This window comes from Brienomyrus brachyistius, chromosome 22 (assembly GCF_023856365.1).
Source record: "Brienomyrus brachyistius isolate T26 chromosome 22, BBRACH_0.4, whole genome shotgun sequence".
Classification (NCBI taxonomy): Eukaryota; Metazoa; Chordata; class Actinopteri; order Osteoglossiformes; family Mormyridae; genus Brienomyrus; species Brienomyrus brachyistius.
The window spans coordinates 12,244,791-12,262,047 of NC_064554.1; the positions used below are offsets into that span (position 1 = coordinate 12,244,791).

The following is a 17,257-nucleotide window of genomic DNA, read 5'->3' on the forward strand; positions in this document are numbered from 1 at the left end:
CCCCCCCCCGCCACTCCCAAACCCCAACGTCCTCCCCCACCCATCTCCAGCGTGACCTTTGAACTTTCCCTCCTGGTATATATAGCCAGTGTGACTGTCGCCAGTCTCCTGGCAGCCAAAATGAAGGGTATAGTCTCAGTCTGCTGCTTCGTCTCCCTGCTTCTCCTGGCCTCAGCAGGTAAGGGGTGATCGCATGCGTCCGCCGTGAGAGTGGCGGGGTGGGAGGTTAGGGGGGTGTCCCTACTGGCACCGCGGACGCTGTGACTTACTGTGATAGGGGTGTCTCTGCGGGAGGCTTGGTGATAGTCACTGCAAGGGAGTCGACAATGGGGGTGCAGAGCAAGGGCACACAAACATGCCAGGGCCCGGCGCCTCGCGCCTGCAGCACGGTCCCTACGGCTAACCTTGGGTCGGCCTCTGCAGATCTGAGTTGTTTAGATGTGCGAGACTTTTCCCGGACTCTCCTGCTGCTAGTGGAAAGAGACGGCAGCGCGATGACGTTTGTGTTGGCTGGCATACTGTCGGACTGCGATTTAGTTCAAACCCCATATCAGTGTCTCAGGGGGGATGAGGGAACGTCGTTTAAATCAAGACCGTGGCAGCTGACGGAACCTTCTAGGAGCTCCTTGGTGACATGCTCGGCCGCCACATTCCTGTTTGCTCTGGAAAATGCATTTCTGTGGCGGTCTGGGCTTGTGATTTCCGTACGTGTGTCCAGCCGGCCAGGCTGCGATCTGCTCGGCTCTGCCTTGTCGTGCCTTGTGCTGTGGCACCAGCTGATGGAAACAGGCGGCTGCAGGGGGGTACAGGGATGGGAGATGAGCCCCCCTTCTCCTGGAATCTGAGGGTGGGGATTTAATACAGAAGAGCGTCTTGTTCTAACAGCCTCCTTGCACTGAAAAGGTGGCTCACGGTCCTTTGCAGGCCGTCGAGGGTTACTGGCCCGCAGGTGGTACCGGGGTACCACAGCAGAGAAGCGGTCTCTTGGTGGGATATCTGCGGCGTGCTAGGGTGCTGATCCCTCGCCGGAGCCCCGCATCCAACCGCGGACAGTTGGCCGTATCCTTGTCTGTCCTTGGGACCTTTTCAGCCTCGGCCGGCCCGGCGTGTCCCGGTTGCCGTCAGGCGGCTAAGATTGGAAAGCGCACTGTAACCGGATACCGCCCATGGTGGATCCCCGCTCCCCCCCCCGCACCCGTCAGAGTCCCGGCACAGCTGCTGTCACCCTGCACTGTCACAATCGCACTTTATTCCCAGCTGCAGGCCTTATACGGTCATCCATTATCTTAGCGGGAGGGGTTGCTGCCAGTGGCCAGTACCGCCATGTTGGCAGCAGATTGTCAGTCTGGCATCTCCGACAATAAGAGCGTTTGTGTGATGATGGGTACAGGTTGGGATCAGCATTAGTAGGGTGCAAATCAGCCCCGGACCCCCCGCACCCTTAAAGAGACACGGTACTCCCACGTGTCCTTACCATCTACACCCACATACCCAAACCTACACCCTTGGTGCTACCAGTACAGTAGCACAGAGCTGCTCCAACGTTCTGCAGCAGACGCTTCCCCGGGTCTCCATCTCCTGGTCCCGGTTTGTCTAAACCAGCCAAACAGCCGCAAAAGAAAAAAAAAATCCCACGACAGGTACTTGCTCTAGTGCCTAATGAACTTCTCCAACATTCTCTGCCATCTGCTGCTTATGTTGGCAGCTATGAAGCCACAAGGGGAGGGGCAGCTAATTACAAAGCACCCGCTGTCAGGGAGCATGATTAGCATCTGCTTCTGCCTGTTTCTGGTAAGCCGGGCCGAAATTCACCCAATTCATCATGTCATTCCCTGAATGGAAATGAGGGATCTATTATCTTTTAGAGATGCTTTCGAGATTTTTATTTATGGTTGACAATTCCAACCATCTAACATCCAACAGTTTACCCCAGGCAGGGCAACAGAAAACAGAACTGTTTTAATAAACGTTATTGTTATGGCTCTTTATTTGATATTTGTTGTCCCTCCAATCCACTAGAGGGCACTGTCAGTAAAGAATATTACATCTGAGGGCCACTTGCTTGAGAAGTGATATATTTTTATTACATGTTTTTGGTAAAATGTTATGGAGAGTATGGTGCCCTGGAAGGCTGACAAAGCATAAGGTCCATACTCTAGCTTTTATTGACAGCGTGTAGCATGATCTCGAAGCTGCTTACGGACAACATGAAATGTATCTTTTGGTGTAGTAGGAGCGTATATGGATACCAGCTGCTACAGGCTTTCACATAGACTCCCGTGGGTCCTTCTGGGCACTGACAGTATTGGGTTGCACTGTTTTTAAAACCACTTTCTTTAAATGTATATTTTAAAGTTGCTTCATTAATCTCTAATTAAATGTTCTGAGTCAGAAAAAAGTGAACCGCAAAGTAAGACGCACCTGTCGGGGCTGGGTTTGGCGGTTCTGAAGTTACCTACTCGCAAAGATCCCTGTCTGAGCTGGGGGGGTGTTTCTGAGTCTAGCTGTGCACCACTCAGGGCTCCTTAATTCCCGGCACCTCCGGCACTTGGTTGAACACTTTTGAGAGACGGGGGCAGATGAGGAATGACAGAGCAGCTGCTCGGAGCTCGGGGGTGACACGACCATCACTTGTGCTCCTTTGTGTTGCGCTGTTCGCGGGCCGAGGGCGTCCCCCCTGTCCCAGGCCCGGGTCCCTGCCAGATCGGGAGTGCTGTCTGTCTTCACAAATGTAGCTCAGATGCAGCAAAAGTCTCCCAGCATAACAAATAATTCTTTCTGGTTGGCTTTTTGAAACTATATTTTTGTCACTGATATGTGTTGGACGGACATGGAGGTGGCCAGGCAGATTCAGCTGTGATTTGTGTCATTAGCTTTGGGGGGGGGGGAGCCTCGTATCTACAGAAGACAGCAGTGCCAGTGCGGTCAAGGGTCCAGTTGGGGACTTCAGCCTAAAGAATAGTCAGGAGCCTGTTATGCGTGCTAAGCCTCTGTGCCTGTGATCGGAAGGTTGCGGGTCTGAGCGCCTGTGAGCCCTTGCTGCCCTTCACTGCCAGGCTTACACCTACATGTGTGTCTGTGTGTCATGGAGAGCAAGATGGGGTCGGTAAAATGATGATTTCCTAATGGACATCAATAAAGTATTATCCATCCATCCATCCATTTTCCAAACCGCTTATCCTATTGGGTCGCGGGGGGTCCGGAGCCTATCCCGGAAGCAATGGGCACGAGGCAGGGAACAACCCAGGATGGGGGGCCAGCCCATAAAGTATTATTATTATTATGATTATTATTATTATTATTACTAACGGCGCTCGGGCAGGGGCACCTTCGCTTGGGGGAATCCCCATAGCAGCAGAAAACAGACAAGGGAATCCCCCAGCCTGTAAGCAGGGCGTCACCTTCTCTGGGCCTGAGTTCTCTTGTGGCACCGTTGGGTGGGTAACAGGGTGTCCTTGGTGGGGGCTCCCCGTACCGCCATACCCCCCTCCCCCATTCATGTCCACATTATGATACTTTCACTTAAGCCAGCTATGCATACTTGCTGACAGATGTAATATACCTGTCTTGTGTCAGTATATAGTTCTACAGAGTGACTATCTAATGTGTATGTGTATGTGACCTCACACATGCACGTGTGTCCGTGTGAGGCGCTCAGTGTGCTCCTGTGCACTGACGTGCTTATTGTGATTTGTCTGCACACGCGTGTGCACTTTACACGCCCGTGTGCGCGATCCCTGCGTCAGACATCACGCCCGTGTGCGTCTCGGGTTCTATGCCGTGAACCCAACAAGGACTGCGGCAACCGGGGAATGTCAGGGTATCATTCTAGGGGGGTTAAAATAAGAGAGGAGTTTCTGTGCCTCTCTTTCCATCCACTGATCCATTGTGTGGCTATTTTTGTCCCCATTGTGGTGCTGGCTGCCAGGGCATGACACCTGTCACCGTCGTCATCTGCTCCCCTCCACCCACCCCAGTTTGGCCCCACCCTCAAGTCCACGAGGCCATCGTACCATTTCCCAGAGTTCCAGTGGGCGACATCGACCCATTAGGTTGATGACGGACTCCTGGATGGCTGGCAGCTGTTAACCAGAACCCGCTTACATATGCCGGGTTCTTCCAGCGGATTCTCTGTGGTGTGTCAGGCTCAGCTTGTTCAGAATCAGCTCTTACGATTTTTTTAAATCCCCGCCTGGAGCATGGCTCCTGGAACTTGCCCCAAAACTTGCCCCCCCCCCCCCCCCCCCCCAAAAAAAAAGACTCCCTCGCATCAGCAGAAAATCCCAGGAGCTCAGGGTCCTTTCCTCCCCCCTAATTTCATTAGTCTTAATTGAATCTGCCAAGTGCAGCCAGCAGCATGTGATCCCAAGGGGCTCACCTGTACCAGAGCCGTGCTTGGGTAGCAAATCACACGCTGTGTGGAATTAGCCAAAGGCCTCTGTTAAGGCTGGATCAAGGCAGGAAGAGGAGTTCCAGATCAGTGCTGACTTCTCAAGAAGTCTTCCATCCATCCATCCATCCATCCATCCATCCATCCATCCACGTTTCCAGTATCAGATCATGGTGTGCCAGCAAACAGATTAGGCAGGGGACACCCTGGATGTTTAAGATGGAGAAAGCCACACGTGGTACAATACTTTCCAAGCAAGAGCTGCTCCTCATGCCTCGAATGATGGAGAGCTTCACAGTCAGCTCCAGTAACCTTGGCTTCGAAAGCCTGTCCAGCCTTCTGAAAGAGGGATCTGCCAGGGGGTCTTGCATGCTCTGCTTAAGTGGTGAAGCATTCTTCGGAGCCAGGAAAGATGATGTGGGAAGATTATGAATAGCACTACAGCTCTCTGCCATTTGTGAAGGTAGGTCTTCTCACCGGAGAGCGTTTTCTGGCCAATTTGTCCGCCGTATTAAGAGTGCGCCATCTGCAAACGCATGTGCGACCAGGATGTTTGCCTAAACTGAACGGGGTTGCCAAGTGACAGCATCGAGTAAGGCAGGTGCTTAGCATTGGCATCTGTCTCTCTGGCACCCCGGGGGTTAAAAGCTGACCTGCATCTGCGGTCACATTTCGCGTACAGAGGAAAGGACGCTGTTTCAAGTCATGGGGTAAAGCGTTTGGATCTTTATGCTTTGTCGGCCTTCCAGGACACCATACTCTCCTTAACATATTACCAAATACAAATCACTTCTTAAGCAAGTGCCATTCAAATGTAGTATTCTTCACTGACAGTGCCCTCTAGTGGATTGGAGGGCCAACGAGGACCTTGTAAAGACCGATAACAATGATGTTTAAAAATAATGGCTTGGGTTTTCCTACCAGTGGTCTGCCTGGCTGCCTGTTGAGGAAACTCAAATGACTTATGAGTGATGTCTGCTGCTTTCGCCAGCTCAGGGGATCGTGTACAGCCCCTTGGAAAGGGAGGGGTAACACTATGTGCCTCATGGACAAAAGAGCCCAGGATGTGTTTATGGACGTGGCCCTAATTTGGAATGAAGGTATCATGTAATTGTTACCACGCTATCTTGACATTTTGAATATGAAGCTTAATGATACTCTTTCCAGTTGTCCACCTACGCTTTCGCACACAAGACTGAATGATGCTTCACAGTGACTCCATTAATTTGACCGTTGACCCAAAATGGCTGCACTGTGGGTACTGAGCAGGGAGCTTAGCTGCTCCCAGTCGGAGGATCACTGCATTGTCTGAATCAGGATCACTGCATTGTCTGAATCAGGATCACTGCATTGTCTGAATCAGGATCACTGCATTGTCTGAGGATCTTCAGTGAGCTTATTAGCTGACATCACCTTGTTTTTATCTGAGTATGACTCAGAGGTTGAGTTCTTGTTAATGATGCCCTCAGCCAATCAGACGGTCGACGCCTGGTTGACGATCAGTGACAGGCTTCATGATGATGACGATGATGATGTCACCTTGTCTTCTTATGATGAACCACTGGAATGTTACATATACACTTTTATAAATAGTGTTATCAGGTATGATGGCTGTGGTCTTCATGGTCATAATCAATGAATCCCTATTTCTCAGTGACTGGCCGAGGCACCCTCTCTCTCACAAAGGCCTTCTCCAATCAGAACCTTCCAGGAAGCCAGGTCTAGCTAGTGTGATGGAATAATTATCTTCTTTCTAAGTAAGAAAACAAACAAACAAATGCCTTGTGAAAACAGAGCCAATGAATCAACCAAAAAAAACAAACAACCTGCAACGTCCCAGTTATGTCCCATAAGCTTCCAGTAACCAGAGCAGGGAGCCATGAAATGTTCAGGCTTGGCTGCAAGTGGCCATGTCCGTTTACTTCGCCCCTCCCCCAGGATTTCAGCCTCCCACTGCTTGTTTGATTCCCCTGGCCAAGAACACGGAGCCAGGATGGGCAGCGTCAGTAACTGCGTTCCTGCCTCCCTCCCAGATCGCCTTGCTTGTTGACATCTTCAGAGACGCTGCTCGTAGAAGACCCAGTGAGCCAGCAGTTTTTAATCTGCACATGGCGCTATAATGAGACAGGCAATTAGACAGACAGCCTCAGCCTTCATTTACATTCACTGCTGAAAGGTCTTTTTAAAAAATAAGCGTCATTGTCCCAGTCGTCTTCCTACCGCCACTGACTTGGACTCACACCTCAGGGATGAGTGTGAATGGAGAAGGAGATATTTCAGGAGACATTTCAGTTATATCATTTCTGTTAGAATGAGAAGTTTCAGTGGTGTATTCCCTCGATTACCTAGAGTGTCTCAGCAGTGAAACCATCATTAGAAAGACTAACTGCAGTGGTGTAATCTTAGTTATAAAAGCGCTATTGTAATTTCCATTATACAGTAAATGGAATCTCAGTAGTATCATTTCAGCAATCTCCTTTATAAAATATTTGCAGTTGTATGTTCTCTATTAGCAGTAGTCTTTTGTCAGCGTAATCTCATCCCAGGACCAGCAGCAGTGCGATTTTAGTCTGCTTCTTTTTTGGGTGATTTTATGTGTGTGGACATTTCAGAATATTTACAGTATTATACTGTATACCAAATTAAGAATTTTACAGTCTTTTGGACAGGATTCCGAAATCCCAAGACACTTTATAGACACACTGTATTTTTTAAAGTAAAACACTGATTGCTTTACTGCGTTTAATCTGATGGGATTGTCTGGCTCTTTAGTGACTATTGGCCCATATGGCTCCCACTCTGGGCTGCTGGGTTTTTTGTGTGCCTGCATGTGCACATCGCGCTGGGGAGGGGGGGCTGGTATCTGTGTGGAGACGCTCCCCTGTGCCGCGCTCCCATAATGCTCTCTGGGGCATCGCGCGCATAAATGAGCTGTCAGTGCCGGCCTGCTGGAATCTGGACAGGCGGCCGGGGATGATTTTATTAGTGCTTTTGTGCGGGCAGAGGCCTGCCCAAAGGCTGTACAGGCCTGGTGCCCCGAGGTGTGAGTCACATCCATCCTCTGACTGCCCCTATATATAGCCTAATCCATGGCCTTTCTGTCAAACAGGAACTGGGGGCCACAGGGAGTACAGGGCGGCCGTGGAGGTCGCACAGGGGCTGGGTATCCAAGGACAGCTCTAATAGGCCACTAAGTCCCCTGGGGGGGTTATAATTGGCCGGGAGTAGCTGTGGGGGTGGGGGGGCTTCTCTATCATTCTGGACCACGCTGTTCAAAGCTCATGGGTGTTATGAATTGGGGAGCCTACTTTATCAGTGCCTGTGTTTTTTTTATTTTTAGTCTTTCTAAAAACAATAGATCGCAGCCAATTGCATAACCTGAGGATAATGATATGGGGTGCAGGGGGACTGAGCTACAAAAAGGGGGTTTCTGATATCCGACCCAGATGGATGACGGACGACTCTCAGTCTCGCAGTGCTTTTTATGTAACGTGTTCCCACCTCTAACCCGGGCGGGACAAAAAGGAGTTGGGTTGCCGTGACACCCAGCCATGTGTCCTCGGGGTTCACTCCTCTGCAGGTCACATGATCCACATGGGTGTGGCCTGGCTGGTGTCACTACCTTAAATGGAGCCGTGCCAGTCAGGCCAGGTGCTGGTGCCATAAGAAGTTGAGGGACTTTCAAGCTGGGAGGTGTGAACAAGTGTCACCCCCGGTGCGACCCCCGATGCGGCCGCGATACGGCCCCGCCCCTCTCTGATCAGCCTGCTCGCACACATATCCTCACTTCCATGCAGACGACTTCAAAGCCCAGGCCTCTCACTAAAAGCAGGGCCCACCGAGTCCCTCTCCCGCCGAGTCACTCTCCCGCTGAGAAGTCCAGTGGACTTTTCTCCCAGACGCAGTGATGCGATTCACGATCCACGGTTGCACTGCATCGCAAACTGCGCTTCTTTGATGCCCTCAGGCTGGGTCGCCCCTCCGTAGATCGCAGTCTGCTTGCACACTGCGTGTTGTACGTGGTGATTGTCGAGTCAATCCTGTCCGGTCACCATCTGGTGTTTGACCCAGTGACATAGCTATATATACTGGGGTCCATATGCTCCAGTGGGTCATCTCACTTCCTATTTTTGCCACAAAACCTGATAGGCACCATCAGCCGCCTCACGAGAATATCCCTGCTCCCCAAATAAAGGTGCGCCGAGAAGCGCACCCCCAGCCGCCCCCTGGTCACTTTGGCATGAGCTAACAGTCACTCCGGTCTGTTCCCGATCTGGGCGGCCGTCATAGGCAAGCCACTCATAAGCCACTTTGACCTTTAACCCCAGCAGCACACTTTTTACGATTAATTTATACAGTGAATTCCAGCAGGGCACCAGTCGCCAAACTTATTTAATGGTGAGAGCTCCGTTTACAGAGAAATGAATCTGGGCACCTATCGAGTCGCCATGGTAAAAATTTACGACCGTTGGGGGGTGGGGGGGGTCCCTCTCGGTAAGCTCTGTAAGTGCAGTACCCTGATTATCACAAACGCCTGTGAAGATCTGAAAGATCCACTAGTGCTTGGCAACCACTGCAGTTGGGGAGTACGAGCAGATTCCTATATGCATACGTAAAATTCAGAACAGTGCAGGGAAATGTCTTTGTCAGATGTTCAATGGCAGAGCCCCCCCCCCCCCCCCCCCCCCCCCTGGATTAAAGTGATACCTGCGGATTGCTATCTCATTCTGGGAACAAACTAATAAAGTTTTAATGCTGTTTGGTGTTTTTGATTATCTTAGGGCTGTGTTTCCTAAGCGTTCCAGTGTTGATGGTCCTTAAATATTTTTCCCGCTGCCCCCCCCCCCTCCACTGCACCCAACAGAGGAGGAGGACAAGGAGGTGCTGACCTCGATTCTGCGGGACCGGTCCCACATCGAGGAGACACTGCGGCTGGCTTCAGAGGAGCCCTCTGGCGACTATACAGGTGAGGAAGTGGTCCCGCGACTGTCACCCCCCGGTGTGGGTGGGGCTGGCGGCCGCTTTTATTTCTCTCTACTGGGGAGGTCTTGGTTCCTCTCCTCCATGGTCTTCCGAGTCTCTTGTTGTGCCCCCTCTCATGTCCCTGTTATACGTACCGTTTCGTATAAATGACTTAGCAATGGATTGCAACTTTCTCACATCAAGTGCCTTGAGGAGACTGTGTGGTGAAAGGCACTATATTATAAAAAACTGAATTATTAAAGTGATCCCAAAGAAATGGTCCCAGGCGAGGATCAAGGGGGGCTTTAGGGGGCGTGACTGTACCTGGACCTGGGCCGTGTCTCCTGGGCCCTTGGTTATACACCGTGATCAGTACCCCTACCTTGGGTCCTGGTTTGGGAGTATGAATGGGAAGAGGACATGGTGGTCTGCATACTACGACGGGGTCTTAAGATTATAACTCTGCCCCCCCCCTCGCCCCACAGCGGCCCTGCAGAAACTGCGCAAGATCTACCACTCGTCCATCAAGCCCATGGAGCAGGCGTACAAGTACAACGAGCTGAGGCAGCACGAGATCTCAGGTGTGTTTCCCGCGGCTGCCTGCTCCTCACCCGGCACACTCACCCGCTTTCCTTTTGTTTTCCTACCTTTTTCCAAGAAAAAAAAAACATGTAATGGATGCATGGTCACGACAGATCACCTGCACAGCTACGTCACCCTTTGTCCGCTAAGTAGAATTTAGGGCTACATGTATTGCAAAATGTCGATTGCCGTGTCCTGGCGAGTCCATGAGCGTCGTCATGTGACCATGGTTAAAGTGACTGAGCGTCACCCTGACTGAGCAGGTCCGTCAGCATCGTGTCGGTCAAATTCTGTTTTATACTGCATACCGTATTCGGTATGTATTTTGTCATTTTTTCAAATCATTTTATTATTTTATTTTTATTATTATTTTTCTTTTAAATCTTATTATCTCTTTTTCACTTTTAAGTCACTGGTTTGAAATTTTGTTCTGATGAAAAGTACTTTATAAAATAAATGTATTATTATTATTATTATTATTGCCTGCCCTCTGTCTGTTTCTCTTCTCCATGCTCACAGTTTTATTCACCCCTCCTCCACCTTTGAGCTGAAATGGGTCATTTAATCTATACAGTATTTTCTATGAGTTTTTCTGTCATGCAGTGACCCTCGTTTAAGCAGACAGTGCCTTTCTAGTGTGGTTCAGCCCATCACATGACCAGTGCTAAATGCATCTGTTTAGCCTTTGCCGGTTGACTGCTGTGGATGGTCACACTTGGCACGATAAATCACAAAACTGTATTAAAAATCTGTTTTGGCTCTGGGATGACTGACCTTGCTTGCCTCACATCGCCACATGCTGCTTACCGCTATGTACTGAAACAAAGCCTGCCCTCTAGTGGCTCAGCATGGTAGCTAACCCCACACTCCTCATAATTAGCTTAAGCTCTCTTAACATAGGCATGCTGAGTGGCTTTAGGACAGCAGGTTAAGAGGTGATGCTCAAGAGGGTCGGAATTTTTTGAGAACAAGTATGGTATCTAGCTGGCAGGTCAGTGGGTTAACAAATCACTTTGTTGGTCTTTGTATTGGCTAATTTGCCAGCCCCACAATGCAACCTGCCTAACCTCGTACTGACTTCCAGGAGACCATGTAAGAGAAGGAGGGACACCTGCAGTGCATTTTTGGTAGAGCCATGTAGTGCATTGGGCTTATGAACCCAAATCCTACTGGTGCTGCTCAGAACATCAGCGCCCCCCCTTGGTCTAACCCCACCTTGGTCTAACCATCTCATCCGTCGCTGGCCAAGGCACCCTCTCTCTCTCCATCTCTCTCTCTCTCTCTCACCAAGGCTGCCTCTGCTTGTCATCCAGCTTACAAAAGCTGAACAAATACACCACAGCACTTTGTTGCTTAGCTCAGAGGGTCCCAAAGTGGGGGTTCGTGGGAGTCTTACTTTCTGAGGGCAGAAGGAAAAATGATTCAGATGGTTCAGAGCAACTAGAGGAAGCAGGAACAAAACGTTTGATTGGCTGAACCCACCTCCTCTACAATGTGATTGGTTATCTCTCCGAACCAATCATTTTTCCTTCCTCCCTCAGAACATTCATGTGTAAATAAAAGTCCCACGAGCAAAGTGGGGGTCGTGAGATGATTTCCAGGTTATGGTTATCAACTGTGATGAATTCCCCCTTAACCCCGATCAGCAAAATGCACTGAGTTGGAGCCCTCCCCGCTCCGGTCTGCCACAGGGGGGCCACGAGTCTCTGGCCCCTGTTATTTTGGGGGATACGGGCAGTTAAGTTTGGGAACCCATGATTTAGTTGACATTCCTACCCAAAGCTTGGTTAGTTTATGCAAATCTGATTAAGGCAGCTACAGGGCATTGGTGTGACTGGGGGTCAGTTCCATGGTTTGAGCAGCTGCCAGGTGACACATGACCATGATAAAGCAGGGCTCTGATAGACCTTTGTGGTTCTCTGGACCTTTGGCTGCCTTCGCCCATCAGAGGCCTAAATCCTGCTCTCAGGGAGAGCCCTGAGGTGGGGGTGGAGAGCTGGTTATCTTCACAGAGTCTTATCATTCATTATTAAACAGACATTCTCTTCTAAGGACCAGGAGGTATTAAGAAGCGAAACGTACTGTGGGGTATCAGTATTTTAATTGTACTTGCATACCTGTCTGAGTGTACTTGTTGGGCACGTCATATATTTTTCTGTAAATACTTGAAGATGAAAAAAACATTACAATATAAAATCAGAATATAAGTTGCCCCAGATTGTTCAGCTGAAACTTGTCAGATGGGAGGCAGATGTTAAGACAATGGAGAGGGCAGCGTGTTCCAGGCTTCGGTGTATACCATGGCATTTATGCAAAACAAACGTTTGTCACAGGTACCAGGTGAGTATCATGCAAGCAGCTCCGCCTCGTCCTGCCGCCACGTCCTGCCCCCTCCCTTCACGTGCCCCTTTTCTCTCTTGTAGTCTGAACGTCTCTCTCTGTTACCTTCCGCCTGCCACACATGGTCTCCCCCTCTCTCCCCTCTGTCACTTTCACTGCACCTGATTTCTGTTGTTTTCCTGCCCCCCCTCCTCACCCCCCCTCCCCCACACTCCATCTAACAGCCTACCCTGGACGAACCCTGGGGGCGTCAGCGACAGGTGGGTACAGCCCCCTCTACCCCAGCCTGACACCCCGCATATGTCCGGGGGGGGGGCGCCCTCTCGCATTCTGTTTGGCCTGGCCTGTCCAATTCTGCTTAATGACCAAACTCACCACACAGCATGTCGTCACTGACGATACATGCAGGCCTAAGTGTATCTTCATTGATTACTCAGAATTTATTGCGTGTCTTTATTATAAAGCAAACTATTCCTACTTGGTAAGAAGCAACTCCCCACAAAAGCCACACCCAATGAGACACACCACCAATACCGCAATTCTGTTTCACACATACTGTGTCATACATTTACTTAATAAAAATGTGCCTAAGTCGAGGTATATTCCATCAGATTTGAAATAATACAACAACAAATCAAACAGAAAACACTGAAAAAAAATTCTCAGTGCACTAATAAAATCAGCTGTATGGTTAATCTACCAAAACAGAACAGAATGTTTTATTTACGTTTTATCAATACAAACAGCAGAGTGGAGGTTTGCAAATAATTATTTAACGTTAAAAGAGGGAATCGTTTATTAAGTTCCACAGCCTAAATGGGAAACTTTGGTGAAAACTTATCCAGCTGATTAATGTTACGAATCATGTATATATTGATATTCTAGCAAGTCAATTATCTTGATTATCTTGATTCAGTGTGATTCCTCTTATACGTGAGGAATGAGAGAGACGAGATGAGCTGAAGTGGTTCCTGAGCCGTGTCGCGAAGCGCGTGTCTGACATCACCTGTGGGAGGGGTCAAAGGGCGCCATGGGGGTGGGCAATACAGGTGGCCTTCGAGTGGGCGGATGGGGTCTGCAGGTGAATGCGTATCGAAGGACGGAAGAAACTGCTTGGTCACCATGGAAACTAAGTTATCTTATATCGCTTTACCTGCTAACTCCTCGCCATTCACTCAGGCAAAATGGCAAAGAAACATCACCGTTTGCCTAGCAGTTCCCAAATGGTGTCTCCTGACATCACTTTACACTGCACATCCTCTGCCTCTTTTCTTCCAATCACACTGCTTCCTCTTTAGCGTCACGACCAATCACACTGTTTCCTCTTTAGAGTCACAGCCAATCACACTGCACTTACTTCCTCTTGCGCCACTCAGTTCAGCTTGTGCTGTAGGGCTGCTTAAAAGCTCATGTTGCGTGTGAAGGCTGGTTTTCGCTTTACCCTTTGAGTCTTTGTGTGTGTGTGTGTGATGTACCTGCTCTTCATAACGCTTTTTCCGTGTGAACCGTCCAAACGCCCTTGTCTGCATTGATGAGTTCCACAGCTCAGCTCAGCCTATGTGTAAATGCAATGTGCTTCACAGTACAGAACAGAAAAACCATCACATGGGGGGAGTGGGGGGGGGCTACTTCCACAAATCTCACTCCATCCCAAAAGGTGAGGTGGAGGGAACAGCATAGACATACGTAACTCAATACCACGTGAGAAAAATCGTGAAAACTTGTCGCTGTTTCTGTTTTGACGGCATCTCCCAGTCTTCCATTCTTCTCTGCAGATGGAGAGATCATGTCCAAGCCCATGGTGCTCTTCCTGGGTCCTTGGAGTGTGGGCAAGTCCTCCATGATCAACTATCTACTAGGCCTGCAGGACACCCCTTACCAGCTCTACACCGGTATGCACCGACAACGACTGACTAAATAGATACAGCCTGACTACTTTGCCTGCCAAATTCACATTGGTAATCATACCTGCCCACTCTTACAATATATTTTACAATATAAAAAAACCACAAACTATGTTTAACTTGACATCTCATCACACTTATGCGCCCCTACTGACCCTTAGCTGCCAGCTCCACAGGGGTAAATACACAAATTCATGCCAAGCACAGAAATATTTCATGCAGAGACGTGCCGTCACGACCTTCACCTATCCCCTGCCTCTCCGTCAGGTGCTGAACCCACTACTTCGGAGTTCACAGTCATCATGCACGGTGAGAAGATCCGTTCCATCGAGGGCATCGTGATGGCTGCCGACAGCTCCCGTTCCTTCTCGCCACTGGAGAAGTTCGGTCAGAACTTCCTGGAGAAACTGGTCGGCATTGAGATGCCGCACAAGCTCCTGGAGAGAGTCACCTTCGTCGACACGCCCGGCATCATCGAGAACCGCAAGCAGCAGGAGCGAGGTAAGACCCAAGTGACAAAAGGCTGGCGGTGTGAATCTCAGTAGCTTCAGGAGGGCCATGAACCCCCCCCCCCCATTTCCAATTATAAAGCCATTAAATAATTAAAGTTCACTTCAATTAAAAGCATCTGCTTCCAATTTTCAGTAATACGTAGAGAAGGACGCAGGGATATCCCACCATGCCACTCTCCTGAAATAAATTCTGCCCACTGTATCCCACAATAAAAGACATTTTTCAAACTGTAGCTATGGCATATAGTTGAATTATTTATTATTCTTTGTTGCCCCCCCCCCCATCTCCAGGCTACCCCTTCAATGACGTATGCCAGTGGTTCATTGACCGCGCAGACCTGATCTTTGTGGTGTTTGACCCAACCAAGCTGGATGTAGGCATGGAACTGGAGATGTTGTTTCGGCAACTCAAGGGCCGGGAGTCCCAGATTCGCATCATCCTCAACAAAGCCGACAGCCTGGCCACGCAGGACCTCATGCGAGTCTACGGCGCCCTCTTCTGGAGCTTGGCGCCGCTCATCAATGTGACGGAGCCCCCTCGTGTCTACGTCAGCTCTTTCTGGCCTTATGATTATGCCCCGGACACTAGCCGCGAGCTTTTCAAGCGCGAGGAGATCTCCCTGCTGGAGGACCTCAACCAGGTGATCGAGAACCGACTGGAGAACAAGATTGCATTCATCCGGCAGCATGGGATCCGTGTGCGTATCCACGGCCTGCTGGTGGACCGCTATGTGCAGACCTTCAAGGACAAGATGAGCTTCTTCAGTGATCCAGAACTGGTCTTCCAGGAGATTGTGGATGACCCCGACAAGTTCTACATCTTCAAGTCCATCTTGGCCAAGACCAACGTCAGTAAGTTTGACCTGCCAAACCGTGATGCCTATCGCGACTTTTTCGGCATCAATCCTGTGAGCAGCTTCAAGCAGCTCTCGTCCCAGTGCTCCTACATGGGCGGCTGTCTGCTGGATAAGATCGAGAGGGCCATCACCAATGAGCTGCCCGGCCTGCTCAGCAGCATCTCCTCGGGGAAAAACCCCACCCTCTCCTCCTGCGAGGCCACTGGCTGTGGAGAGAAGCCCAAGAATCGCTACCGGCGACACTGAGGGAATGTCAGGGGAGAACGAGGGAGAGGGGAGGAGGTAGAGGAGAAGGAGGATAAAGAGGAGGAAGGATGAGAGTTGTGTAAATGGTAGCGCTGTCTGAATGCGGCGCCCCCTGGTGGTCCATGTTGTCTACAGAGGGAAAAGATGTTTTTTTTTTTTTTTTTGCTTGTGGTTTAATTTCTCTTTTGGAAGACTGAAGGTTGGGAGTTTGGTGTGGAGGGGAGGGCAGAGCTGAGGGGGTGGGATAAACAGGCGCTAAAAGCCACAGGTGTTTGTGAGATTAGAAGTTGGGAGTCGCAGAGAGTGTGTTGAGAGCTTACGTCGTCCTCCTCCTCTCTTCCCTGCCTAACAGCAAAACAAACAAAAAACTGTCTGCGGTTTGGGAAAAAATGTGATCAACAAGAAATAATTGAAATTCTGAAAAAAAAAATGTAAAAAAATAAAATAAAAAGTCCTGAGAAAGTCCTGACTTCAGCAGCCGGTGCCAACTCCCTTGTATGTGAATAAAGTGGGTTAAATGGAAACAGGAGTTTGCCAGTTGTGTTTGCAAGTTTGTATTACATTTGATTAAACTTTCATTTTTTAAGCTGTAGATGTGGTGGAAAATGACCAGCAACCGAACACAAGCTAATTTATTATTGTTTTTATTGTTATATTTTTTAAGTGTCTGTCAGTGTCATTTTCACAGATTACCTTAAAATACAGCTGTGTAGCCGTCAATGCTAATTTGCTATCTGCCTTAGTTTTAGCCCTTTGTAAGTAAACGCTAAACACTGCATGTCCGGTGATATTAAAGACCTATATGTTACCTCCCATTTTTTTAGTCACCATTATTCCATGTCCGTCGACCTCTTGTGGGAAGGGCCAGTGAGTCAGATAGACGTACGTTCGTTAATCCCTGCCATTACAGGCCCGATGGAGAGGATCCCCCTGCGGCCTGTCTTCAGCTCTTGTCTAAGCAGCACAGTCTGCAATCCACCCGTTGAGTCTGGGGTAAAGGTCAGGGGTCAAGCAGGGGTCACTGAGGCATTCGCGTCCTGCTTTGTCATTAAAGCCGGGGTCAGATGTACATAACATTCCCCGGTGGGGGGGAAGGTGTCTATTTTAGGAATCGGAGACCAGCATTAAATGTAACGTGTGGATAGAGGAGTGACAGGACGCCGGTGACACCGAAGTGGCTGGGGCTGCGTGTCACTAATGTGCCGACAGACTTACGGTCGTTAAGCCTAATGGGACCACGGGAGTCGGGGTCAAACGACCGTTTTCTAAGATAAAACCCACAGAAGACAGGAAGCCAGACAGACAGAGAAGAACAGAGAGGCCCTTTGCTTTAGCCTCTCAGTCAAAGTGGTGCAGTCCAAACTTTGTAAGAAGTCAAGAATTAAAGCTTAAGAATGCGGCTGCATTGCAATGCATTGTGGGGTATTAATCATGTACCTGGAAGCTCCAGATGCAAAATCAATG

General features: G+C 49.5%; 1 protein-coding gene across 2 annotated transcripts; it reads left to right on the forward strand.

Moving 5' to 3' along the window:
• Positions 1-84: 84 nt before the first annotated feature.
• On the forward strand, positions 85-16,608 carry srl (sarcalumenin). 2 transcript variants are annotated; one of them, XM_048991081.1, is made up of 7 exons: positions 85-178; positions 9,255-9,356; positions 9,838-9,933; positions 12,499-12,534; positions 14,050-14,166; positions 14,446-14,679; positions 14,982-16,608. In XM_048991081.1, the coding sequence occupies exons 1-7, from the start codon at positions 121-123 to the stop codon at positions 15,791-15,793; spliced, it is 1,455 nt and encodes a 484-aa protein (XP_048847038.1). In that variant the 5' UTR covers positions 85-120; the 3' UTR covers positions 15,794-16,608. The 2 variants fall into 2 exon arrangements, with proteins under 2 accessions (XP_048847038.1, XP_048847039.1); XM_048991082.1 differs by lacking the exon at positions 12,499-12,534 and having other exon boundaries at positions 86-178.
• The last annotated feature ends 649 nt before the right edge of the window (positions 16,609-17,257 follow it).

Bases quoted from the DNA above. Each gene is read 5' to 3' on its own strand.
- srl (XM_048991081.1), top strand. From the start codon at position 121: ATGAAGGGTATAGTCTCAGTCTGCTGCTTCGTCTCCCTGCTTCTCCTG. The intron at 12,535-14,049 runs GTGGGTACAGCC...TCTTCTCTGCAG, and splicing joins CCTGGGGGCGTCAGCGACAG to ATGGAGAGATCATGTCCAAG. The intron at 14,167-14,445 runs GTATGCACCGAC...CCTCTCCGTCAG, and splicing joins CCCTTACCAGCTCTACACCG to GTGCTGAACCCACTACTTCG.